Below are 23,822 nucleotides of genomic sequence, written 5' to 3' on the forward strand. Positions count from 1 at the left end.
CGTCCTCCGAGGCGGTGGTATGGAAACTGCGGGTCAGAAATGGCCCCAGGTGAGCCGTCTTCACTGCCCCCCATGTGGAAGCCCCATACACCTGAGCCACACCCCCGGGGCGGGCGGTCTGGAGGCTCCGTATTCAGCAGAATACACCTCCAAGACGTCTTCCCCTGCCCGTCTGTAACCCACCTATGTTAGTTTGAATGCAACATTTATATGACTGGTTTATCTTGTTAAAAGTTCACAAAGGCCAGATACAGACCGTCGGTTTGCAGCAGCCTGGGGCAGATTTTAGGGCTTGGGATTGCGGAACAACCGCATGGTCTTGAGCTCTAGTGAGTGGTGGTAGTGCCATGATGACGCAAGTGCAGCACAGCGTCTGCACATCGCGTTGCCGCATTTGCATCATTGACATGCGATAGTGTGCCAATGGCACACTTATGGCACCTGCTGTGGAGGGAGGCTGCACAGTTTGGCTGCTGCAACCTCCCTCGGGAAGAAAAGCAGGCAGCTCCAGCCTGCCCTTTCAGGGCGGTCTGTCGAGCCCCTAAGTTACTAGATAGCCTTTAGAGGAGACATGGGCACAGTATAGCCCATAGGTCATGTATTATCCAAGGCCTTTTTGTGACCTCATACCCACCTCCAAAATCCTTAAGTCTGCAGGATTTGTGGTTTAAGAAGACACATACCTAAGATCCTTTTAATCAGAAGCTGATATTAGGATCTTGAGCCAACTTAAAGATGCATTGTGTCTCACTGCAGATGAACACTGGTCTCCACACCTTCCACAGTTGCCCACCCTGGTTTAGAGGCACACCCAAACTTTAATCCAACATTTCTTTATTTTATAATATGCTCTGTACCATATGTTTCTTTGTACCATAGTATGCTTCTCCATACCATAATGAGACAGCTGACATTATGAGAAAGCTAATGCTTTATTCACTAAACTAGCATAATTTCATTTACCTCATTTCATTTTAAGAGAAAGTTCCTAAGTGAGAACCTGAGTTCTCTTACACAGGGTAAAAATATTAATGTTAATTAACCTTTCCACTTCTGAAAACAACAGCAAAAAGATGTTTGCAAACAGGCTTTCCTTGTACATTCTTCCAGCCATGTTTCTGCAGCTTTAAATTCAGAATTCTTCATTGCCTCTAGCTTGTAAGGAGAAGAGTATTCCAAGTAGATATTTTCAATCTATGTTCCTCAGTGTGAGCAGGTAGTCAAACCTGGAAACCTACTTCATACATACAATCCTATATCATTTAGAAACTTTTCTGCACAGAGACATGCTGTAGCCTAGTATCTTGAGAACAAATGAAGCAGTGTACAGAATTCTATGTTGGAGTTAGACTTAATTCGTTTTTCTTCTTTGGCATAAGATGTTACAATTTGGCTGAATTATTTGGAACAGAGGGGCAACTCTTTAACAGTACTGAAACCAAGGAACTATATTATATTAGGACTTTCCCAAAGTGGATTTTCCTTTAAAACTGCCTGCATGTCAGCCCTATCTTGTGTTTTGCAGAAGAAATTAAGTAGTGACAGCACTAAAGGACTGTGAAGACTATTCTTTTGAATATGAAAGTCAACAGTTCAATACCACATAACAGAAATAAAGGAAGTGGACAAAGATTCTCTTTGCTACAGAAATGTTTGTGCAGAATTTGGCTTATTGCAATATGTATCAAGATGTATGATATAAAATCTATAAACAGTCAAAATATAGCCACTTTCCTTAATAAATTCCTCCATATATGCAGTGTCCATAAAGGTTTCCTGCTTAAGACACTCAGACTATAAGAACAATCATTTAGTTTGGACTACGTGAAGCCTGCAATCCTGTAGCCGGCCTTGTTACCCAAGAATGTCATAATAAAGAACTGGTTTTGCCTTTGTTTTATGAAACTGTTCCAGCTTCAGGCCAATCCGGAACAGCAGTGCTTCATCCCACCATTTTGCCATAATCTGTGGAGATACAGTGTGAGAAGAGAATGCTAAGAGAAATTGCAGTTTGTTGTGGCACCAGAGTTGCCTGACAGAAAAGGCTAAATGTCTCCCAAAACTACACTTCCCAGAATTCACTAGCATTAAGCCAGGGCAGTTAAAATGGTCTCACACTGGATTAAATGCATGGATTAAATGGCTAGTCAAACGGACTACAGAAGGACTGAGCAACCATGGAATAAAGTCAGCTGGTGGTTGTTTGGAAGAGGACTTGCTGCATATGCTGAAGAGGTATATAAGCAGCAGGGTTGTTTAAAACTGCCCATTCCCTACACCAGGGGTAGGAATTTTGTATGCCTGCAACTGTTGAACTACAGCTCCCAAGCATTTCTCACCACTTGCAGGGGAGTTTGGCCTAAAAGACATTTTTAGCAAGAGCACCCTCACTTTAGTGTGGGATGGGCCACAGGAAAAGAAAGCTTGGAAGGGACCATGGAGAAAGAAAGCAGGTGCCCACCACTGAGGACCCAGTAAGAAAAAGTAATAGTTACCTGAAGGCTGATGGGAAGCCCTGAAACACTATATCCAACCGGCACTACTAGTGCTGGAATGCCTGTCAAGTTAGCCAGCTGCATGTACCTACAAGGTTCAATGAAGGAGGAGAAGTTACTTTTGTTTCTTACTGCCAGGAAAGTTCTGGAGAAGACTGTGACTTCTCTCTTTAGACGGGTACTCCTGATTATTTTCATTTATGTAACATATGATTTTGGTTTGCCATGAAAGTTACTCTGGAAAACTAATCACCAGAGCACTAAGCACACAAAGAATTCTCATCTACTTGGGTAGTTTTAAACACTACAATACAGTGAATATCAGTTGTTAATAACTGATGATTCAAGAAATTGATACAGAAAGAATTATTACAACTTTAAAAGGGAGCTAGACCAAACCAATACAAGTTACAGAATATCTCATTTATCCAACAGCCACTTAGCAGATTCGGCATTAGAAACAGGCAACTGCCCTGAAAGCTTAGCCTCTTCATCCTTCCTTCATACCCCTCTCCCTCAGCTGCCACTTTGCTTTGGGCAGCACACAGTCTTGTTCTTACCTCATGGTCTGGAGAGTTGTCCGGACATCGCTACATCCAGTTAGGAGATCTGAGCTCTCAATTCTGGGGGCACAACATGCAGTACCTTGCACAAGAGAAAAAAGATGTAGTGGTTTAAAAAGTTACAAGCTTTAATAATGAATTATATATACTCTAGCTCTTCACCAAATTCAGAACTTTCCAGTCAAATCATTTCCAAATAAAACTAGTTGAGTATTTTTCATACCAGAATAGCTTTTTAGGTGAACTGGCTCTGAAAACCAAAATGAATCTAAACATATTCAAGCAATAACAGACATAAAACCAGAAAGCTAAATTTCAGGGAATACCTGACAATTAATTGATTAGATACAGGTTAGTTACACGGTGATAGGAGACAACCGATTGAAGAATTGAGCACATGACTAGAAAAGTACTGAATTGCTTTCTGCACAGATGCAACATGCCCAATGGAGCTTTTAAATACATCACTTTAGAACTAAACACAACATTTGTTCCAGGAGTAAAACCCTAGGTAAACTGCCATGGAAAAAGATGAACCTTTGAATTTCCTCACCTGCATACTGTGCATTATCACAACCTGAAGCACTCACATATGTACAGGTGAATGGGCTTGTCTTCTACAAAACCAAATGTTTTATTTTTAAAACTACTCTACCTGGAGGTGGATTCACATTTCTACAGCTACTACCTCTGCAGTTTCTAATTAATCTGCCAAAAACCAAGATTTTGGACATTCTTTCTAAAACTACTGACATAATGATATTTTGTTATCTGCACAAACATGTATTTTACCTTCACATACAGGCAATGAAAATTAACATCCATAAAGCCAGGTTTTAAGTAATAAATTCTTGCATACTTTAGAGTATCAAAAGGCTGCAGCCAGAGGGAGGTCTTCATCATCATAGGGTTGTTTTTGTTTTGTTCCTTCTAGTCATTTCTTATCATAGAATTTGTTCAGCAGAGGTTTGCCCTTCCCTTCGTCTGAGAGAGTGTGACTTGCCCAAGGTCACCCAGTGGATTTCCATGGCTAAGCGAGGAGTCAAATGCTGATCTCCCAGTGCCCTAGTCCAACATTCAAACTACTGTACTATACCATGGTGGCTCTCTCATCCTAGGATCCTCCAGGAAAGTCACTTCAGGAAGGAAGTAGGGCTATATTTTATCCATCATATGGAGACAGCTCAGTGCACCCTCTACAAAAGGTGTGGTGGCACTAGTTTTCCATTTTAGTACCTGGACTTGGGGTAATTGCCTAAAATGGCCCAGAGGGTCCCAAAATGAGGTGGAAATGCCCCTCACACTCCTTGAGACAGTTTAAGGGCAAAAATAAGGGGAACATTTTATAAAAATAGACACGAGGCACACAGTCCACAGGCTGCATTTTTCCTACTCCTACTCTAGGGTTTTCTCCATACACTGTTGTAGCATGTAACACCGTCAGGTTTTCCACTGCATATGCACAGAGGTGAGGAAACAAAGCATTTAACATCAGACCAACAGAGCCCTGAAGTTATCCCAAACAAATTCTTCAACTCAGCTGAGATCAGACACCTGGAGTGATGAGACAATTCACGTTTGCAAAAGTCTCCCGTAGAACAGCCATGGTGCGGGTTCGCTGACGGTTTGCCTGTAAATATAAGAGGGCCATGTTTGTAAAACAGCAGAGTGGTAGCCCATAAAAAGACTGCTCTGAATCCAGTTCTTCATCCCAACAGACCCACTGAATCAGGTAAATGGACATTTAATGTTCACCTAACCTAGTTCCCATTGCTCCAGTGGACCTACTTTAGTTGCAACTAGCAACTGGATGTAGACCATTATGTAAAAGAACAGGAATTTGAATAGGTACAAACAAAAAAGGATCAATTAACAAGCCAAATAAAACCAACATTCACTCCATCCCCCTCAGGAGAGAAAAGACAAAATCTAAAGAATAGATTGTTTCCTGCCTCCAGGAAAAAGAGAGTAACTTGAATTGAATTGAAAGGTAAAAAGAGAAACCTGCAGACATACATACTATCAAAATGCCTCCAATTCTAATAAATTTAAAATCTAATCCCAAAACTCTTTCATCAAGCAGAGTAAAGGGAATATTGGCTGAAACATGTTAAACAGAAGAGTAATGTTTGTGCAAGATTTTTTTTAAAGTAGAGAGAGAGAGCGAGCTGCTTATCATAGGGGTAAAGTAACATGGTGGTTACAATCTTCAAATACGAAGTAGATATGTCTGAAAATTCTTGTTAATTAAATTCCATTTCAAATAAATATTCTGTGCTACTGTTCAAAGATAGTTTCTTAGCAGCAACAATCCTCTTCTGCTATAGGTCACATGTTTCCCATCCTCTCCTCTTCAAGTAAGGACTGAATGATCTACAGTGTTTTTTGGCCCAGCTCTTCTTTATCCCGCAGTAAACTCTTTTTCACCTTAATGTAATCCATAGCTGTCAACTGAGATGCAATTGCAAGGTTCAGACGAGTCTCCAAATTCTAGAAAATAAAGATATCTGTGTAAGCTACAGTTTTGGGAGAAAAAAGCAAAACAGAATCACTGTCTAGTTCACACCTTGAAGAGATCTTAAAGAGAAAGCTGCAGAGCAACAGGCAAAAAAGCAAAAGCAAAAACCCACAGATGTGGGCAGTTAGGCAAAAGTGTTCCCTCCTCCTGATTTCTGTTCCTGTCTAATAACTCATTTATGTCTGAACTTACAATTTATGTTGCTCTCACATCTGTAAGCCTCTCCCATGAGATGACTTTTTAAAGGATAACAGCGGGAATAGATTTTTAGAAAAGAAAGTTCTGTTCCACTTGCATAGTAATAGAAACTGAACCACACAACCAAATAAGTGGATGAACATATAATACAGACAATAAGTTTGTAGGACAAAAAATTCTATCACTGTTGGGCTAGTTTAAATAAACAACTTGAAATCATGGAGTTGGAAGAAACCTCAAGGGCCAACCAGTCCAACTCTCTGCCATGCTGGAATACAAACACCAAAGAAGTATCCCAAACTGATGGTCATCCATCCTCTTTTTAAAAACCTCCAAAGAAAGAGACTCCACCATTCTCTGGGGCAGCATCTTCCACTGTCAAACAGCTCTTACCGTCAGCAAGTTCTTCCTAATATTTAAGTGGAATCTCTTTTCCTGTAGTTTGAATCCATTGCTCCATGTCCTAGTGTCTGAAGCAGCAGAAAACAAGCTTGTGCCATCTTCGATATGTCAGGGACTGACTTACCAATAAAGTGAAGAGGTCAACTATTCTACGCTGACCTAAGAGTCAACAGTGTGATGAGGCAGCTAGAAAGGCCAATGCAATTTTAGGCTGCATCAACAGAAGTGTAGTGTCTAGATCAAGAGAAGTAATAGTGCCACTCTATTCTGCTTTGGTCAGGCCCCACCTGGAATATGGTGTCCAGTTCTGGGCACCACAATTCAAAAAGGATGTTGAGAAACTGGTGCGTGTCCAAAAGAGGGCAACTAAAATGGTGAAGGGTCTGGAAACCATGTCCTATGACGAACAACTCAGAGAGCTGGGGATGTTTGGTATGGAGAAGGTTAAGAGATGATACGATAACCCTGTTTAAATATTTGAAGGGATGTCATATTGAGGAGAGAGCAAGCTTGTTTTCTGCTGCTCCAGAGAACAGGACCCAGAGCAATGGATGCAAGATCCAGGAACAGAGATTCTACCTTAACATTAGGAGGAACTTCCTGACAGTAAGGGCTGTTCGACAGTGGAACACACTCCATTGGAGTGTAGTAGTCTCCTTCCTTAGAGGAGGCTGGATGGCCATCTGTCAGAGATGCTTTGATTGAGAGTTCCTGCATGGCAGGGGATTGGACTCAATGGCCCTTGTGGTTTCTTCCAACTCTACTATTCTATGATTCTATGATTTTTCTGCCTCAGATGACTAAGAGCCAAAGTACCAACTGTCACTGGAGCTGAGCAGACTGGCAGATGAACCGTACTGCATTAATAACAACAGAACCACACCTCTCACTTGAGGCTTACATGCTGACCCATGCCACTTTACTTCTTATTGTGTATTGAGGGGCTAGTGAGTTTCATGTCAATGACTCCATTATGGATTTTAATCTGAACTTGAAAGGAACTCTCCCTAATTGAAAAGAGAGTCTGATGTTTTGACTCAAACTTTTTGACTAAAGCAGATTCTTTCCTCCACTAACATCAGCTACCAGTGTGTATGTCCATTGTCCAACTCAAGGATAAATATATCTCTAAAGTCCTAAGAAAGGGACATTAAAATTATGTATCACCAATTGGCACCTGTTAGTAAACTATGGGGAATCCTGTGAGCAGGTGACTAAGCTGGGACACACATCGCCTTACCACACTATTTCCACTACTGTGACAGAAATGCCTATCTTTTAAAATCGATAGTATCCACATTTGTGGATTTAGATTTACACATTTATGTTCTACATATACAATATTTTACACATATAACATAGTAGGATGCAGTGGCTTAGTGGTTAAGATGCCAGTTTTGATGATCGGAAGGTTGGCAGTCCGAGGCCCAGGTGCTGAATGATGGGGTGTGCTCCTGTCACTATCCCAGCTTCTGCTAACCTTGCAGTTCGAAAGCATGGAAATGTAAATAGATAGATACCACTTCTCAGTGGGAAGGTAACAGCATCTTGTGCAGTCATGCTGCCCACATGACTACCAGAGCAGTTCTCAGACAACGCTGGCTCTTCAGCTTAGAAATGGAGATGAGTACTGCCCCCTACAGTCAGTTACAACTAGACATACATGTCAAGGGACTACTTTTACCTTTATTTTAAAATTGTATTAATAATTTCTACACTTGTAGCTATATGTGTAGATAGAACCAAACAAATTTGGTGGAAATCTGTGGTCATATTTACCCCCACCTTCTTCTGTGACAGAATATGTAGAGCCATCCAGTTCCTGCACATCAGTGCCATCTTACAGATCAAAATATGTGTCAAAATGTTAGTTGTGAAAGACCAAACCCAATAGCAGCTGAAGCAGCTGAATAGTTCTGTTGCTTCAGAAATGAAAGCAGAAATTAGGTACTTGGTAGAATATTTACAAATCATGGTAGGTATTTCTTTTTCCACCACACACACAGGTTGAACCTTTGATAATGCAGACACAAATTCCTGTTGTGAAATGTAACTTACATCTGTGTGTGTTTTATGAAGCATCTTAACTTGTGTCACAAGATTTGTATAAAGATAAGAGGCTAGCAAGGTTCCAAGTCATGCAACTAGAATGTAAATGACCATTGGACTAATTGGCCCGATTCAAATACAAATCATTCTGATAATCCATGGTTTAAAGGACTGAGATCAAATCCTGTGCCCACATTTCCTCTCTGGCACTTCCCATATAAACTTGGATTGGAGGAACAACGTTTGTTTTGTTAATTCTCATGATGTCCAAACTTGGTCTTAAGCACAAATCTCACCAGGATCTGCACACAGATCCCATTTTCCACTTTAGATGTCACAAAGAACTGTGGCTTAAACCACAACATCTTCCTTGAATCCAAAAGCAGAAGGAGAAGGGTAAGAGAAGGAAGTATATGAGCAAGGAGCTAATGTTCCATCCAACAAACTAATATTTAAACTGGAATGAGACTGCTCCGTCTCACCTGGGCCACTGTGATAAATTGTTTTCTTCAGAAAATATTCTGAACATAGGATATACTCCTTGCACTTGCTGTTTAACCATGGAAGAAATGCAAGAAATGAAGCAGGTAGTTCCTACGAGCTGAAATTATGCTTATCTGAAAGCTCCAAGAAATAGAAACACCTCTAAAATCTATTGACAGCAAGCAGACAACCAGAAACCTGGGTAGGACAGAATTTTCTCTCTCTACTGGGAAGACTGAACTTGCACAGCAGGTCCAATGCTGTTTTCTCCTTCAATGGAAGACAGTATGCTGGTATGCTGGCATGAGGCACAGAACAGGAAACATCTTTGTAAACAATTCTGTTGAGGCACTACTTGAGGTATAATGTTTTCCATTCTGGGTTCCTGTATCCTGGGTGCTTTGGAAAAGAATTGTTGGGAATTATTTGAGGAAAACAAATTGAAAGGCCTGGTCTTGAATCCTTAATGCCTGTCTTCAATGCTAAGTTTTCCTCTCTATCTGCAAACACTTCAGACCCTATTAGATTAAACATATACTTCATTAGGCCAAGTATAATCAACTCACATGGCTACCATATGTTAGACTACTCCAGCCTTTCTCAAATAGTGGGGCGGGCCCCCCCAGGGGGGGCGCGAGGCTCTGTTATGCAGAGGTGTACTTATAACAATTTTATAGACAAATGATACTATTTACAGTCGCGCGGGGGGCGCGAAATGTTTTCTTCTTCCTAGGGGGGGCATGACAGAAAATAATTGAGAAGCACTGGACTACTCCAAGCCAGCTGCTCCAGAGACTAGGACCCTGAGCAATGGATGCAAGCTACAGAAAAAGAGATTCCACCTCAACATTAGGAGGAACTTCCTGACAGTAAGGGCAGTTTGACAGTGGAACAAATTCCCTCGGAGTGTAGTGGAGTCTCCTTCCTTAGAGGTCTTTAAACAGAGGCTGGATGGCCATCTGTTTGGGATGCTTTGAGTGAGAGTTTCTGCACGGCAGGGGGTTAGACTGGATGGACCTTGCGGTCTCTTCCAACTCTATGATTTTATGATTCTATTTGAAAAAGTGCTTTTCTGATTCCTTTTCCATCCTGGGAAGAGCAGGATAGGGGAGTGCTCCAACAGTCCTCCAAGGCCAAAATAGAGAAAGGAACTTTCTGCACCTGAACATCTCAGAAGTAGGAAGGATTTATGTGGACATGGAGGAGAATACACCACCCAATTTTTTTTTTTTTAAAAAATCCTACATTCTTAAGCTAATTTGCACAGACATATTTACAGGCAAGTGGGAGTAGGAACTGATGTCTTCTCACAGACATTGCAACCAGTAGCGTGAGTACTGATTTTTACAAGGGGAGGGAACATAGATTCCCCTTGTACAGAACACTAACTGATTCAATTAAGGCGGCTGACCCAATCAGCCTATGTACCACTTACCATTTGCTCAAAATGATTGTTGAAGTCAGGCTGCAGAAAATCCCTCATCTCACTAAGGATGCAGATTACATGAGCCGCTTGCATCTCCTCCACCTCTGGTAGGGACACGTCAATTACTGAGGCACCGAAGCCCTCAAGGAACTTCACAGCTGAACAATCGGTAGCAGGCAGGAGACCAAAAGAGGGAGAGGGAGATGAAGAGAGATAGAGGAGGAGGATTCAACCCCTCATCGCCCAGCACTGAAACCACATCACACTGACTCCTAATCAACTCTCTACAGAAATGGAAACATGTTAAATATAGTCTGCAAGGATGACAAACTTGGTGTAGTAAACTGAAGTAGTACACTGTCTAAGAATCAGGGGTCTCCAGTCAAATCCTGCTCCTATTTTAACACCCATGAGTACCTCTCCTAGTGTCATGCTTTGTTTTTAAATGAAATGCAGCCACAGGACAATTACACTGCAAAGAGACCCTTTCCCCTGCCTCATTGGCCCATTGTCCCCTATGCCAGTCATGTCCAAGCTGGTGTTTGCCATGCAAAGAAAGATGGATTGGTACTGGTGAAGCAAACATCATTGAATCCCTCTTTCCAAAGATCTTAAATTAAAAGTTTGCTTACAGCAGCACTTCACTTAATATCTTTTTTTAAAAAAGAATTAGGAGAATCAGTCAGAGATCTCCTCCAATACCATCTTTTGTTCTTCTGTTCTGAACTCCCAAGGTGTCCTTCAGTACTTTTCTCTCCTTGCCTCCACCTCACTCTCTGTAGAACACTCTTAACATGTATCAAATGCTTGGCACATTCAAGGGCTCTCTATAAAATTCAAGAACTCCTACTATTAAGTATCTCCTCGGGAACAATAGCATAGGCAGTGCAACATCATTGCTCAAGTGCTTATCACCAAGATAACCTATACAGTGATGTGAACAGCCTTTGTCAGAATACTGGACTCTCCCAGATCCTTTCCCTGTTCAAATCAGGATGTTCAGGATGTTACTTGGAGAGTCTCAGATAATCTTGATCTCTAACCCATGTACACATTTTAATATATACACAAGGATAACACAGTTTTTGATCAGAAGAAAAGATCTTTCACATTACCCTTTTGGCAGGTAGCTAGAATTTCATCATCACAAGCCTGGCAAAGAAGCATAATAAACATATTATTGCCCAGTTTACCAGAGTCATCTTAAGACACTTTTCTCCACTCCCTCTCCCCTGGAACACACCACATCTGCAATCATGTTATAGACTCATGTTATAGACTCCATTTCCAAGGTGAGGAGGGGCTATCACACCCAAAGAGCCCAGAGGCTTACATTTAACCGCCACTAGCTACAGATGCAAAGATGGGGTAGTCAAATGAAACAGAAAGAGAGAGAAGAACAGGCACCTTAAAGAAAGTCCAGTCAATCCCCAACTTCAAACCCTTCAGATCAGGAGTGAGGATTTCAGAGAAGCATGGCTTGGGCTGGCAGAGTCCTATAATGATTTTAAAAACAGAAACAGGCACAGAGATTCATGTGTGAACAAAAAAAAAAAATGATGTGCTCTCTAGGAATTGCAGTAAACAGGCAAGAAGACTCACCATATGGGTAGAGAGGATCTGGCCCAGCTATAATAGAATATGCAACAGCTGCATCTGCCACTGAAGTACAAAGAGGACCTGGGCAAGATTGTTAAAAAATGTAACACAAACATTATTAAGGTGTATGTACCATCCCAATGGTTTTGTTTCCTAGGATTTCTGCTTTTTCATTTAAATAATGCAACCCTTTAGACTGCAGAAGTAAGGAGAAACAAGCCTGCATGTTTTTTTATAAAAAAAACCCCAACTATCCCTTGTTAAAAATAGACACACACCTTGGAATCAATAATTTTTTAAAAGATCACAGCACACATAGATTCGATTTCAGCCCTCTCATCCTGCAATATGCTAGTTTTCTACCTGCAGAAAGCTCTGAAGCCAAGCATCCAAAATAGCAGTATACACCTACAATAAAGAAGTTATGCATTTGTTCTATCTCATCCTATTTTGTGCATGAACTTCATCTTGAAAATAGGAAGGCATATCTCTAAAGTTTACCTAGCACAGCAATCCCTCTTCCCCTTGTCATGTTCCTCCCCATAATGCAGGCTCTTCTCCATTCTTCCTAGCTCATCATACTTTGTCAAAACCAAACTCTTTTGACTGTCAAAATGCATCCATATTGAGCAAGCTTACATAAAACTAAAAGGGACATCCTTTCTTACCAAGGCTCACAGTAGAATATGAGAGAGGATGACTGCCATATGCACTGATACGTCCAAATGTACCTTCAAATGAGACAAAGACAGTTGGTTAAGACGCAAAAAAGCCAGTGGCCAAATGAGAATGTCAGAAGCTGCTGCCATAGAATTTTCATGCTATCCACTTCCTGACCCTCTCCATGAATTCCAAAATCCCCAGCCAAGTAAATGGATTTTACCTTTCAGTCCCACAATGCCACAGAAAGAAGCAGGGATCCTCACCGAACCTCCCCCATCTGTACCAAGAGCCAATGGGCAAAGGCCTAGAGAGAAGTAGAGTTATGAGAAAACTATAACCCTGCATTTCTCCTGCTCCCTACAATCATCTTACCATAAACTTTGGAACCTTCTGCTATCCCTCTGCCCACTTTCCAACACCTCTCTCAATATCGCCTTCTGAAATATTAATATCCTTCATATGGGTACCTGAAGCCACAGCCGCTGCTGACCCACTGGAACTGCCACCTGTGAAATGCTGGGGGTTGTAAGGGTTTCTGGCTGTACCATGATATCTGGAAGTAGAAAAGGAAATGTTCAAAATGATATTATGATGGAATAATATGATGGAAAGGGAAGAATATCCACAATGGGACTTCACTGGTAGTAATCTGAGGGCCAAATCAGATGTGACATCAGATTTCTGTGTTAAAATTTGATCTATGACTGAATCCCAATTTGGAATGCTGTATTTATTTAGTTAGTTAGTTAAAAAAAAACAGCTTCATTTATATACCACTTCATACTGAACTAACAGTGTCTAAGTGGTTTACAACTGTAAGCTAATTTCCCTCAACAATTTGGGTACTCATTTTAGCAACCTCAGAAGGATGCAAGCCTGAGTCAAGCTTGAGCCCTTTTGCTGGTACTGAACTCACAACCTTATGGTTTTGAGTGAGTGGCTGCAGTACAGGCATTACTGTACTGTGTTTATACCCCACTCTTTAGCCAGAAAAGCTCTCAGAGCAGCTTGCAGATAGTTAGACATTTCCCTGCCCTCAGGCTTACAATCTAAAAAAGACACAACACATGAAGAAGAAGGGAATGGCAGTGGGGAAGGAGTATGAGAGAAGAAAGATACAATCGAAATCACAGTATGGGCAAGTGGTAAACCGGGAGCTTAATTCCTTGATACACACACTGCTTGGGTTGAGTTGTTCCACCCAATCAAGCTCTGATACAAGAAGTAGCCATTACCAAGATAAAATGACTGAGAGCAGTAGTTCAAAGTAACAAGCATGGTTATTTAGGGGGCAGCTCTCACCCATCTCGGTGCTCTCAATTGATCTGCTCATCACTGCACTGTGCCTATAAAAGATATCAGCAGGACTCAAGGTGAACTTGCTACATAACATCTAGCTCAAGCCATAAAATACTCCATTGTGCAAATATAGCAAACGCTGCTCCACTACCATTGATTCCACTACTGAAACCTAAGAAAGCATAGAACAAAATCTTCCACCAAAGATGCAGTGGAAAATTTGCTATGTTCAAGGAAGTTTGTCCCCCATCTTAATTAAATACAGAGAGGAAAACCTTGTACATGTATTGGCTTTTACTGGAACACACTAAGAGTCTAGTGGAGCAGAAACTACCTTTATACCAATATCCTTATAAGTGCAATAGGTCAACCAAAAGGTCCCATAAACATGTGTAAATTTTAATGATCTTCATATCACTTAATCAGACAAAATATTACAAAAGAGGAGTGAAGTGGGGAAAAAACTGAATGCTGAAGTCATGTTGTCTGTGCCATCTCATTTTATTTGCTGTCTAAAAAAAATTGTATACATTGGCCTGGACTCTATTACTTATCCAAGTAGAGTACAGCCACTGAATCAATGGAATTTATATATGGATTGATTCACCAACCAGCAAGTGACACCACTCTAGTCGCGAGTAACCAACAAGATTCAGGTCGTTCTTATTTTTTTTTTGTCCACCCATCACCAGCCCTCCAGTTAAGGAATCTGGGAATCTTTGGAACAGATTTTGAAATGTTAAGAAACCTTAACTAGGCAGTTAAGGGATCTGGAAATATTTGGAACAGATTTTGAAATGAAAACTACTTTTTAATGAATGCAAACAGCTCTACCTGTTGGGATTACAGCCTGTGGTTCCAATACCCAATTCATGCATGTTTGAGGCACCAATAATAATGGCACCAGCCTCTCGTAGTTTTCTGGTCACAGTTGCATCTTCAGTTTCTGGCTTTGAACCCAGGTATGCTGTTCCACTTCGGTGATAATAGGGAGCCTTGTAAGGCAACATACACACATGTGTTATGCATGGATTTTGGATTAACACAGCCCAGCAATTCCCATCTTTTGCCTATGGCAGTCCAAAAGCACTGTCTCTCAAGTCAATCTACACAACAACCCAGGCAGCATCCCAACTCCCTTCTTAAGGACAATCTTGTTCAGAAAAGGCAAACCAGCTGAGTACACATACCACTTTGATCTCCTCTTTCAAGCACACTGGGATTCCATCCAAGAGAGAGAGTGGTGTCTTGCCTCTATAGCGAGCGGTAGACGACTCAGCCATCTAAATAGGAGGAGACTTAACCATTAGCAACAAAAACAATATACATGCAAAGTCACTCCTGCCTTTCCAGGTCACACATTATATATACCCAAGTCCTTTCCAGGCAAACATTCTCTGAAGATGCCAGCCACAGATGCTGGCGGAACGTCAGGAAGAAACTTTTCTGGAACATGGCCACACAGCCCCCAGAACCAACAAAAAACTATGGATGCCGGCCACGAAAGCCTTCGACTTTACATTAACCAGATCAGTTACAGGACTATCAGAAATAAATATAACTTCTGAGGAAGGGTAGTACAGTAATAGGAAACAGATAGGCTGGTCCAAAATTCCCAGCATGACCCCAATGTGAAATCTGAACTGGAGGATTTCAGCATCAAAGGTTTGATTTTCCTTGGCCTGTGGAAACACACACACAGGAGGGGGGAGATCTCCCAACTAAATAAACAATAAATACTACTGCTAATGGAATTCCAATGTACCTTGATTATTTCCTCCCGGTCCCACTGAGAAATTGCTCGCAGTTGAAGACTCAGTCTCTCATTATCTTCCAATACAGCAAGAATATTCTTGGCAACTTGAAGGGGTGTCACTTCTCCAGATCTAGCAAAACAATTAACAGTCACGATGAGCATACTAGGTAGCAATCTTCATTCAAATTCCCAAGATCAGGTTGCCACAGACCGCCTCTACGTGTATTGAGGCTTGTATTTCTGTTTCTGAAAGACTTTTAGCCTAATCTTTGACACCTGATTTTTTTTAATGAAGTGGAATTAAAGGGGCACAGTAGCACACTCTTTGTTAATCTGACCACCGCCCCAGATTCTACCATTATAAATTTCAAAATTCTATTTTTTTAAATAAAAATGTCACTTACTGAGCTATATAATTTGAACTCGATATCCATAATTTATGGCAGGGTAGCACTTCTCTCAACTAGAAATGCCAAAGTACTATTATACCATTCAAAATTTGAAAGTAACTACAGTCGTCCCTCCTTTTTCATGGGGATCCATTCTGGACCCCCTTGCGAAAATGGAATTTCGCCTATATTCAAGCTCCATTGGCTTGAATATAGGCGCAGGGGCATGCCCCATTCATTCTCCCTCCGTTCGTTCCTCGCATAAGCGAGGAACGTGAGTCCAAATACTGAGAGAATGGCGGGAGGACTGTATTTTCACATAATAAAAGTATAACTTAATTTTACTTAATTGAAGTTATCTTGTGGTGTCAAGTGTAACTTTTAAAGTTACTTTTTGTTGTTACAGGAGCCTTACCCAGTGATAAAAGAAACATTACATGGCTGAAAAGCTAATTCCTACAGAACCTCAGTGGATGCTGAAGTAATGATAAGGTAAGAGAGAAGAAGACTGTGCATTGTATCAGGCCAGCAAGCTTTCAGCAATCACATTTTTTAAAGTACTAATAGCCTAAAATATTTAGTTATGCTCAAGAAATGTGACCATAAGCAGGTGTTTTGTTTTGGTAACAATCAACTTTGGCAGGGGAGCCTTGGAACGATAACTGTACCTATCTACTTTTGAAACACATTCCAGTTTCTGCATCAGACCTATGCCAGCAGCAATACTTGAAAGAATCGTGAAAACCAATTAAGAGGATGGACAGCTTTGTAGACACAGAGAAGGCATGAGCAGGTAAACCTGGGACATAATTTTTTTTACTACCTCTCAGACTGCCTGGGTCCCTGTTGTACAGTGAACAACAGATTTAAAACATACCAAATAAGTTAATTTAAAAATAGTTTAACAACTACAGAGTTAAAACAGCCAGGGCAGCCTCTTCAACTTTTAAGGACCAAGGGGAAATTAAAATAATAAAGTTTTACCTGCCTGACCTCTTTGAAAAAGGCCTCTTCTGTGCCTAAAACAGCCCTGCCCCACCAAAATGGCAAAACTGCATCCCTCACCACTATGTGGCTCAGGTCTAAGCTATGTGGAGAACAGTACTCTGTCATATGAGCTTGCTTGTGTTTTGAGATCCTCTATGCAGACCCTTCTCTCTGTCTCACCACCCTTAGAGGAACATCTCCCAGGATCCGCAATTCCCATCCTAGAAAGGCTAGACTGGCACCCTGCTCCTGATATCCAATAGACAGGTGAAGACCCTTTCGCTTGTTCATTTTGGTGGAACTCTGAGAACTGGTTGCTCATGGTAAAACAGCCTTTAATAATATCCTGTAGGTTCCATTGTCTGTTTTTCTTCTTTAAACAGGCATCCTTTTAAATTATTTTAATTCTGTTGTTAACTTTTGCATGATGTGAAATTTTAGTCAAGTATGTTTTAATTTTTATACCCCGCTTTTGAGTCCCAGACTGTGGGGAAATGAAGGATATAAAATTAAATTATTTCTTTAAAATATTCTGTTTTGTCAAAAAAAAAAAAAAAAAAAAAAAAAAAAAAGGGGTGGGTGGGGGGGGGCATCATAAAACCCCCAGAGATTTGATCATATATATCATTTTGGGCTAAGATCACTAAAATAACCTCTAGATAACCATTTCAATCACACTTTTGAACAGATTATGAGGCTTGGCAGATGATCTAGGCCAGTGGTTCCCAACCTGTGGGTCAGGACCCCTTTGGGGGTCGAATGACCCTTTCATGGGGGTCGCCTAAGACCATTGGAAAACAATGAAGTAGGAACAAAAATAATTTCATGGTTTTGGGTCACTGCAATGAGGAACTGTATTAAAGAGTCACGGCATTAGGAAGGTTGGGAACCACTGATCTAGGCTGAAAACAGAATGTGAGAAGTATAGGACAATTACCGGTAGGTCTCCTGACCTCTTGGTGGAATTTGATAGCTTTGGCCGTACTATCTTTGGATTGCCAGTGGAAGAACAGTATTTGGATCACCAGTGGGAGCACAGTATTGCTGTAGTAGTAGTAGTCGTAATAATAATAATAATAATAATAGTTTTTATTTCTTTCCCACCTCTCCTCAAAGCATGAGGCTGTAATCTTTCATGTCAAGGCATATGTAGGCAGTGGTGCTGGGGGATTACTGTTTACTACCATGACCTTTGGAATATGGTCTCTGTGATGTAGTGGACATTTTAAATGTACTAATGGTCAGTAGAGACTCTGGCTTGGGAATTGCTTTCTCCCTGAAATATGAAGTTTGTAGTCTGGGAGTACTCCTTGGAATCTGAGGGACACCAAGAACTTTTCCACAAATTGTTTTAGTACACCATGCAGTCTTTACTAAGCTGGTCTGATCTGGCAATGGTAACCCATGCCTCAGTCACATCTTCTGTATTGCTGTTGTTGTTATATGCTATGAATCCATCTTTGACTTATGGCAACCCTATGAATGATAAACCTCCAAGAGAACCTGTTAATTAGTTTATTGCAATGGAACTCCAAATGGAGCTAATTAATTATGTTTATTACACAAAAGCTACTATAGTAAGCCCTCTGTATCCACAGATTTTTCATCTATGGATTCATGCATCCATGGTTTGAAAAATATTCATAAAATAGATACATTTATTTATTTATCTATCTATTTATTTATGGTATTTATAACCCATCCTTCAGCCCTAAAGGCTCTCACAGTGGCTTACAATTATTATTATTTTTAATTAGACGCTTCCCTGCCCTCAGGCTTACAATCTAAAAAACAAACTTTGAATTTGCACTTTTATATAAAGGACAGCATTTCAGTATGCCATTGTATTTAATGGGACTTGAGAATCCATGGATTTTGCTATCCACAAGGGGTTCTTGAACCAAACACCAGCTGATACTGTGGGCCCACTGTATCTCCCCTGGCACACACAAAAAGAAGATAACCCAAAGAACAGAGACAGAATCACTGAAATATTGCAGATACTTACTGATAGCAGTTCAAATAATCTTGGATCCCTTTGAAATGGAAAGCAGGGCTAGCAGAATGTGAGCTGTATCCCCCAAAAAAGAAAAAGAGAAATTAAGAAAAAAGGCTAAGAAAAGCATGCAGTAATCTAAAAGGGAAAAGATGCTGATTTAGTTGTCTAAGGTGCACAGCATCCTTTTCCTCACCATCTCCACCTAAATATCTGCCTAGAGTTAACTGCTCTGTTTTCCAGTTAATGGTAGGTCAGTTAGTACTTTATAGCAATCAAATGCATATTGCTGTGAAATGGCATATTCATATGTCAGAAAATGAACTTGGAAAACACTCTTGTCAGAACGTGGTATATTCTGTCATATCATTGTTGATGCAACTAAAGCAATGTACAGCATGTTTAATGTTTAAGGTACATAAAATAATTATTTGTAGATGTTATAGGTTTATTGGGAAATGCTGAAAGTGATGGGCGGCATAGTATTTGGTGGTGGCTGAAAAGAATGTTTGCAGCCTGATGCAGAAATGTGCAAATGTGTGGACGAGGAAACTTCTCAGAGTCTGTTGGTGGAAACAGAAAATAGAGATGAGAACAGGCTAGGACTAGGGGCGGGGGGGGGGTTGGATTGGGTGAGTAAGGGGGCATGGAAGAAAGGGTTGGTATGGTTTAATTAGTAAATTAATTAAGATGAAGCCTGTGAAAAGTTGGGGCTGGACACTGTTAAATTTATGCCAGTGTTGGGGAACGATGCCACTTCTGTCTGAAGATATCTTCATGTTAGGTTTTTATGGAATAAAGCATTTACTGTTCACAACACAGAAAGCTTATTTGCTGAATTCCTGGGGAAATAGCAGTTCTTGACAAGTCTACTGGAATATGCCTGATATAAAGATCAGTTATTTTCAGGATTCCTTTGCACTTGCATTTTTGCCATTACCAAATAGGCCCTTTTCCTGGGCCACACCTTACTTCATTTTCCCAGAACCTAAGCTTAGGTTCAAGTAGGTATATATGTGGGAGGAGTCCTTTCAGTTAAAGTTGGCCCAAGTTACTTAGAGTAGTAAAGGTTAAACCAGTAGTTTGAATTGTACCTGGAAAGAGAACAGGAACCAGTAAATCTCCCATTTCCTAGTAATTTTCTCTTCATACACTTATTATTATTATTATTAACCTTTATTTATGAAGCGCTGTAAATTTATACAGCGTTGTACATACAATCTTTTTAGTTAGACAGTTCCCTGCCCTCGGGCTTACAATCAGTTGCTGCTTTCCACACCTTTCTACGCCAGCTGTATACAGCTCTCACCCCATATCACCCTTCCACACATCTGTATCAACTTGCCTCTTATCAATCATCTTATGGAGAATCTCTGAGACATTGCTGGACTTTGAATGGTCACATTTTCCTTCCTCAGCAACCACTGGCACAAAAGTAGGGTCTTCTGCAATATCAAGATAGCGCAGGATAGTAAATTTGTTGATCCTGTAAAAAAAAGTGCATTTTGCTGAATGAGCATGAACAGAGAAGGACTCATTTCAAGAGGAACAATCAGTGCAGTCAGAATTGCACCTGTTATCTCTGGCTTTGTCTGCACTGCAGAAGTATAGCAGCCTGACACCATTTTCACTACCATGGCTCAGTACTATGTAATTCTGGGATTTATAGTTTGGTGATATATTTAGCCTTCCCTGTCAGAGAGCTCTGGTGCCCTATCAAACTACAATCCAGGTTGACATTACTTTAACTACCACAGCTCAATGGTATGGGATTCTGGAAACTGTGATTTTGGGAGAGATTTAGCTTTCTCTGTCAGAGAATTCTGGTTCGCAGAATGCCATGGGACCAAGCCATGGCAGTTAAAGTGGTGTCAAACTGGGTTATTTCTGCCATGCCGATGCAGCCCTTTTAATCACATCACACAGATCACATGCAACTTGGATAGAGTGTTTTGCTTGTTACAAATTAAGTTGTGATTTTTAAGATAATGTTTCTGCACTATGTATTATTGCAGTTTTTCTTCCCCTGTCCACTTTTTCAGTCTTTCGTTATTAAAAATAATATTAAAGCACATCTACCAAACATGTAATATGCATGAGGAATACAACAGGCCCTTGATATCTGCTGTGTTTGGTTCCAGGATCCCCCATGGATGCCAAAATCCATGGATGCTCAAGTCCGATAAAACACAACGGCATAGTAAAATAATAGTTTTTATATAAAATGGCAAAGTCAAAGTTTTCTTTTTTGAAATTTATATTTATTGGAATATTTTCATTCTGTGGATGCTTGAATCTGTGGATAAAACAAAATCCATGGGTATGGAGGGCTGGCTGTACAGACACAACAAACTCCACTAGACCAACATAGGCATCCAGATTTGATTTATAATGGCAACAATTCATGCTTTCACAAATCCAGGAGGAGAGGAGATTTTTGTGGGTCTTTCGGGCTATGTGGCCATGTTCTAGCAGAGTTTCTTTCTGACGTTTCACCAGCATCTGTGGCTGCCATCATAGATGCTGGCGAAATGTCAGAAAGAAACTCTTCTAGAACATGGCCACATAGCCTGAAAGACCCACAAAAAACTATGGATGCCAGCCATGAAAGCCTTCGACTTTACATTGGAGAGGATATTATTTTTCTGTTAATAACAAATTAAATAAGCAGATGTCAACTTGCATGGAAGCTGTATGACTCTTAATTATTTCTCAGGCCAGTTACAGACTGACAAAATAAAGCTGTTTCGGGTCTCTTTGGAGGTATGCTATTTAAATGATGCATGGGTCCTAAGAGTCCGGAGGTCGCGCCAAAGCCACACTCCATTCCTAAGCACTGGAGGGCAGCTTTGGTGCAGCTTCCGGATTCCTAGGATGCATGCATCATTTAAACAGCATACCTCCAAAGAGACCTGAAGCAACTTTATTTTGGCAGTCTGTAACAGGCCAAAGTCTCCATATTTGACCTGTCACCTTCTGTAACCCACATCCTTCCAATGCTGTGCCCTCTTTAATCTGACCAAAACATATTTCTCATTCGGTGTACGCTTTGAATAATACTTTTATTTGTGTGCTCTGAATAATCTTTTGTGTGATACTGAATTTTTTTCCCCTTAGGAAGTAACATTTTAAATAATACGGATTACATCTTCTACAACATAAATCAAACTGCTGGCAGGTGAAGAACTCAGGCCTGTTACAGACTGCCAAAATAAAGCTGCTTCGGGTCTCTTTGGAGGTATGCTATTTAAATGATGCATGCATCCTAAGAATCCGGAAGCTGCACCAAAGCTGCACTCCAGTGCTTAGGAATGGAGTGTGGCTTTGGCACGACTTCCGGACTCTTAGGACTCATGAATCATTTAAATAGCATGCCTCCAAAGAGACCCCAAGCAGCTTTATTTTGGCAGTCTGTAACAAGCCTCAGAGGAGGAGAAGGAGGGAAACATGCTTGAAGTTTCCCCACGCTACCTTTGCATGCGGCCTAAGGAAAATCTCCAAATAAGTAGGCTCTCCTTCCAGCAAAGCTGTAATAAACACTTCACGCTTCCTATGCAATTCAAACACTTACCTCATGAGAAGGGGCACTAAAAGAAGTTGTCCAAATGCCTGTAAGGGGGGAAAAAAGAAAGGCAAAGGTTTGTAATTCCATTAGAGCTCTATTACCATCCACAGCTGCAAAGTAGCCAAGGTCCTGGGTTCTCTGGCAGCTCATGCTACCTGAGAAAGGCTCATGTCCAGATTACTCAAGGCCCTCGGTTTGTGCTTTGCAGGAGCAGAACATAATAACCTGGTTAGGTAACCTAAAGGGGATCTGCTCCATTGAGAACAAAGACAGGTGTGTGTGGCAGATAGGCAGAGAGAGTGCTTTTAGTGACAGATACTATACTCACAGTGTTGGCCAAGTGCACCGCCAGCCGCAGGGGGGCGCCAGAGAGCCTTGGAGTCCACCGCTGCAGAGAAAGAGAAAGAGAGAGAAGCCCCAAGTTTAGTCTTTATTCTGAGCCAGAGAGGGAGGCTGCTGGGGATGATGGGCCTTCGAGGCATCAGCCCTGGCAAAATCTGAGCCAGATCATCATCTCAAGAGGGTTGCCATGGCCTTCCTTCCCCTCAGGCGCAGAGAAATGATCACGAAAGGGAGTTGGCACCCCTTTTAAACTCATTTCTGGCTCAAAGTGCTATGGAATTCTGGGAGTTGGAGTTTGTTGTGGGGCCCCAAGGGCCCCACAACAAACTCCAACTCCCAGAATTCCATAGCACTTTGAGCCAGAAATGAGTTTAAAAGCGGTACCAAACCGGGTTATTTCTCCAGCCTTCGAGAAATAACCCCCGCTCACCGCGTCTTCCGGCCTCTTCCCGGCCCCGTGTCCCTTCCCGGGCTCCCTCGGGTAGAAAGCGGTGCCCGAAGCCCCGGTGGCCCTCCGGACGAGGCCCAGGTAGAAGGCCAGGAGGAGGGCCGCCCCGGCGCCCCAGGGCAGCAGCTGCCACCCCGTCATCATGCCCTCATCATCGTCCCCTTGGCTGCCCATCGTGGCCTGACTGAGGGAGGGAAGCCCGCCTCAGTCTGGGAGGAGGAGGAGGAGGAGGAAGGCCTTCTTCTCCTGCTCCTCCCTGAGGTTGGTTCGGGCGGAGGCTGGCTGAGGAGGGAGCAGCCTTGGGTTTCGACTCCTGTGGAGGACCACAGTCCCAGGCCTGCCTTCCCAGGAAGGTGGAAGTAGTTTATAATGCTACTAGGGGGCTCATCATGTCCTCTGACAGAGAAGGCTCAACGGCTCACAAAACTACAGTTCCCAGAATGCATTGAGCCAGGGCAGTTAAAGCGGCTCCAGAGCGGAGAGGGCCTAAGGCACTTCGTTCCCTTCTTAAACAACCAAAGAGAAAGTGCACGGCCGGGAGACCGCCGCGCGCATGCGCAAAAGCTCCTCCTCCTGGCGTTTCGCGCGCGCTCAACTCCGAGGCCACGCCCCCCCCGATTGCAAGAGTGGCCAATCACAACGTG

General features: G+C 41.7%; 1 protein-coding gene across 1 annotated transcript; it reads right to left on the reverse strand.

The window, feature by feature from the left end:
• Positions 1-817: 817 nt before the first annotated feature.
• LOC149323550 (uncharacterized) lies at positions 818-23,712 on the reverse strand. The gene is made up of 20 exons (XM_089489186.1): positions 23,161-23,712; positions 22,717-22,776; positions 22,395-22,432; positions 20,169-20,309; positions 18,836-18,898; positions 15,461-15,581; positions 14,886-14,978; positions 14,530-14,690; positions 12,864-12,949; positions 12,617-12,700; positions 12,402-12,464; positions 11,737-11,814; positions 11,542-11,630; positions 11,250-11,286; positions 10,144-10,292; positions 5,486-5,548; positions 4,613-4,688; positions 3,056-3,140; positions 2,496-2,583; positions 818-1,965 (listed from the first exon to the last, which is right to left on the reverse strand). Exons 1-20 carry the CDS (start codon positions 23,350-23,352, stop codon positions 1,855-1,857), a joined length of 1,878 nt encoding a protein of 625 aa, XP_089345312.1. The 5' UTR covers positions 23,353-23,712; the 3' UTR covers positions 818-1,854.
• Positions 23,713-23,822: the final 110 nt, after the last annotated feature.

The sequence above is a fragment of the Sceloporus occidentalis genome, unplaced genomic scaffold, assembly GCF_023333645.1.
Source record: "Sceloporus occidentalis isolate IW3139 unplaced genomic scaffold, rSceOcc1.0.p SCAF_1, whole genome shotgun sequence".
NCBI classification, from domain to species: domain Eukaryota; kingdom Metazoa; phylum Chordata; class Lepidosauria; order Squamata; family Phrynosomatidae; genus Sceloporus; species Sceloporus occidentalis.

What these genes read in the sequence shown, in the direction of transcription:
- LOC149323550 (XM_089489186.1), bottom strand. Translation starts at nt 23,352, where the DNA reads ATGGGCAGCCAAGGGGACGATGATGAGGGCATGATGACGGGGTGGCAG. An exon ending in CATAAGATGATTGATAAGAG is followed by an intron (nt 18,899 to 20,168) that starts GCAAGTTGATAC and finishes TGGGGGATACAG; the next exon opens with CTCACATTCTGCTAGCCCTG. An exon ending in AGCAGCGGCTGTGGCTTCAG is followed by an intron (nt 12,701 to 12,863) that starts GTACCCATATGA and finishes ACTTCTCTCTAG; the next exon opens with GCCTTTGCCCATTGGCTCTT.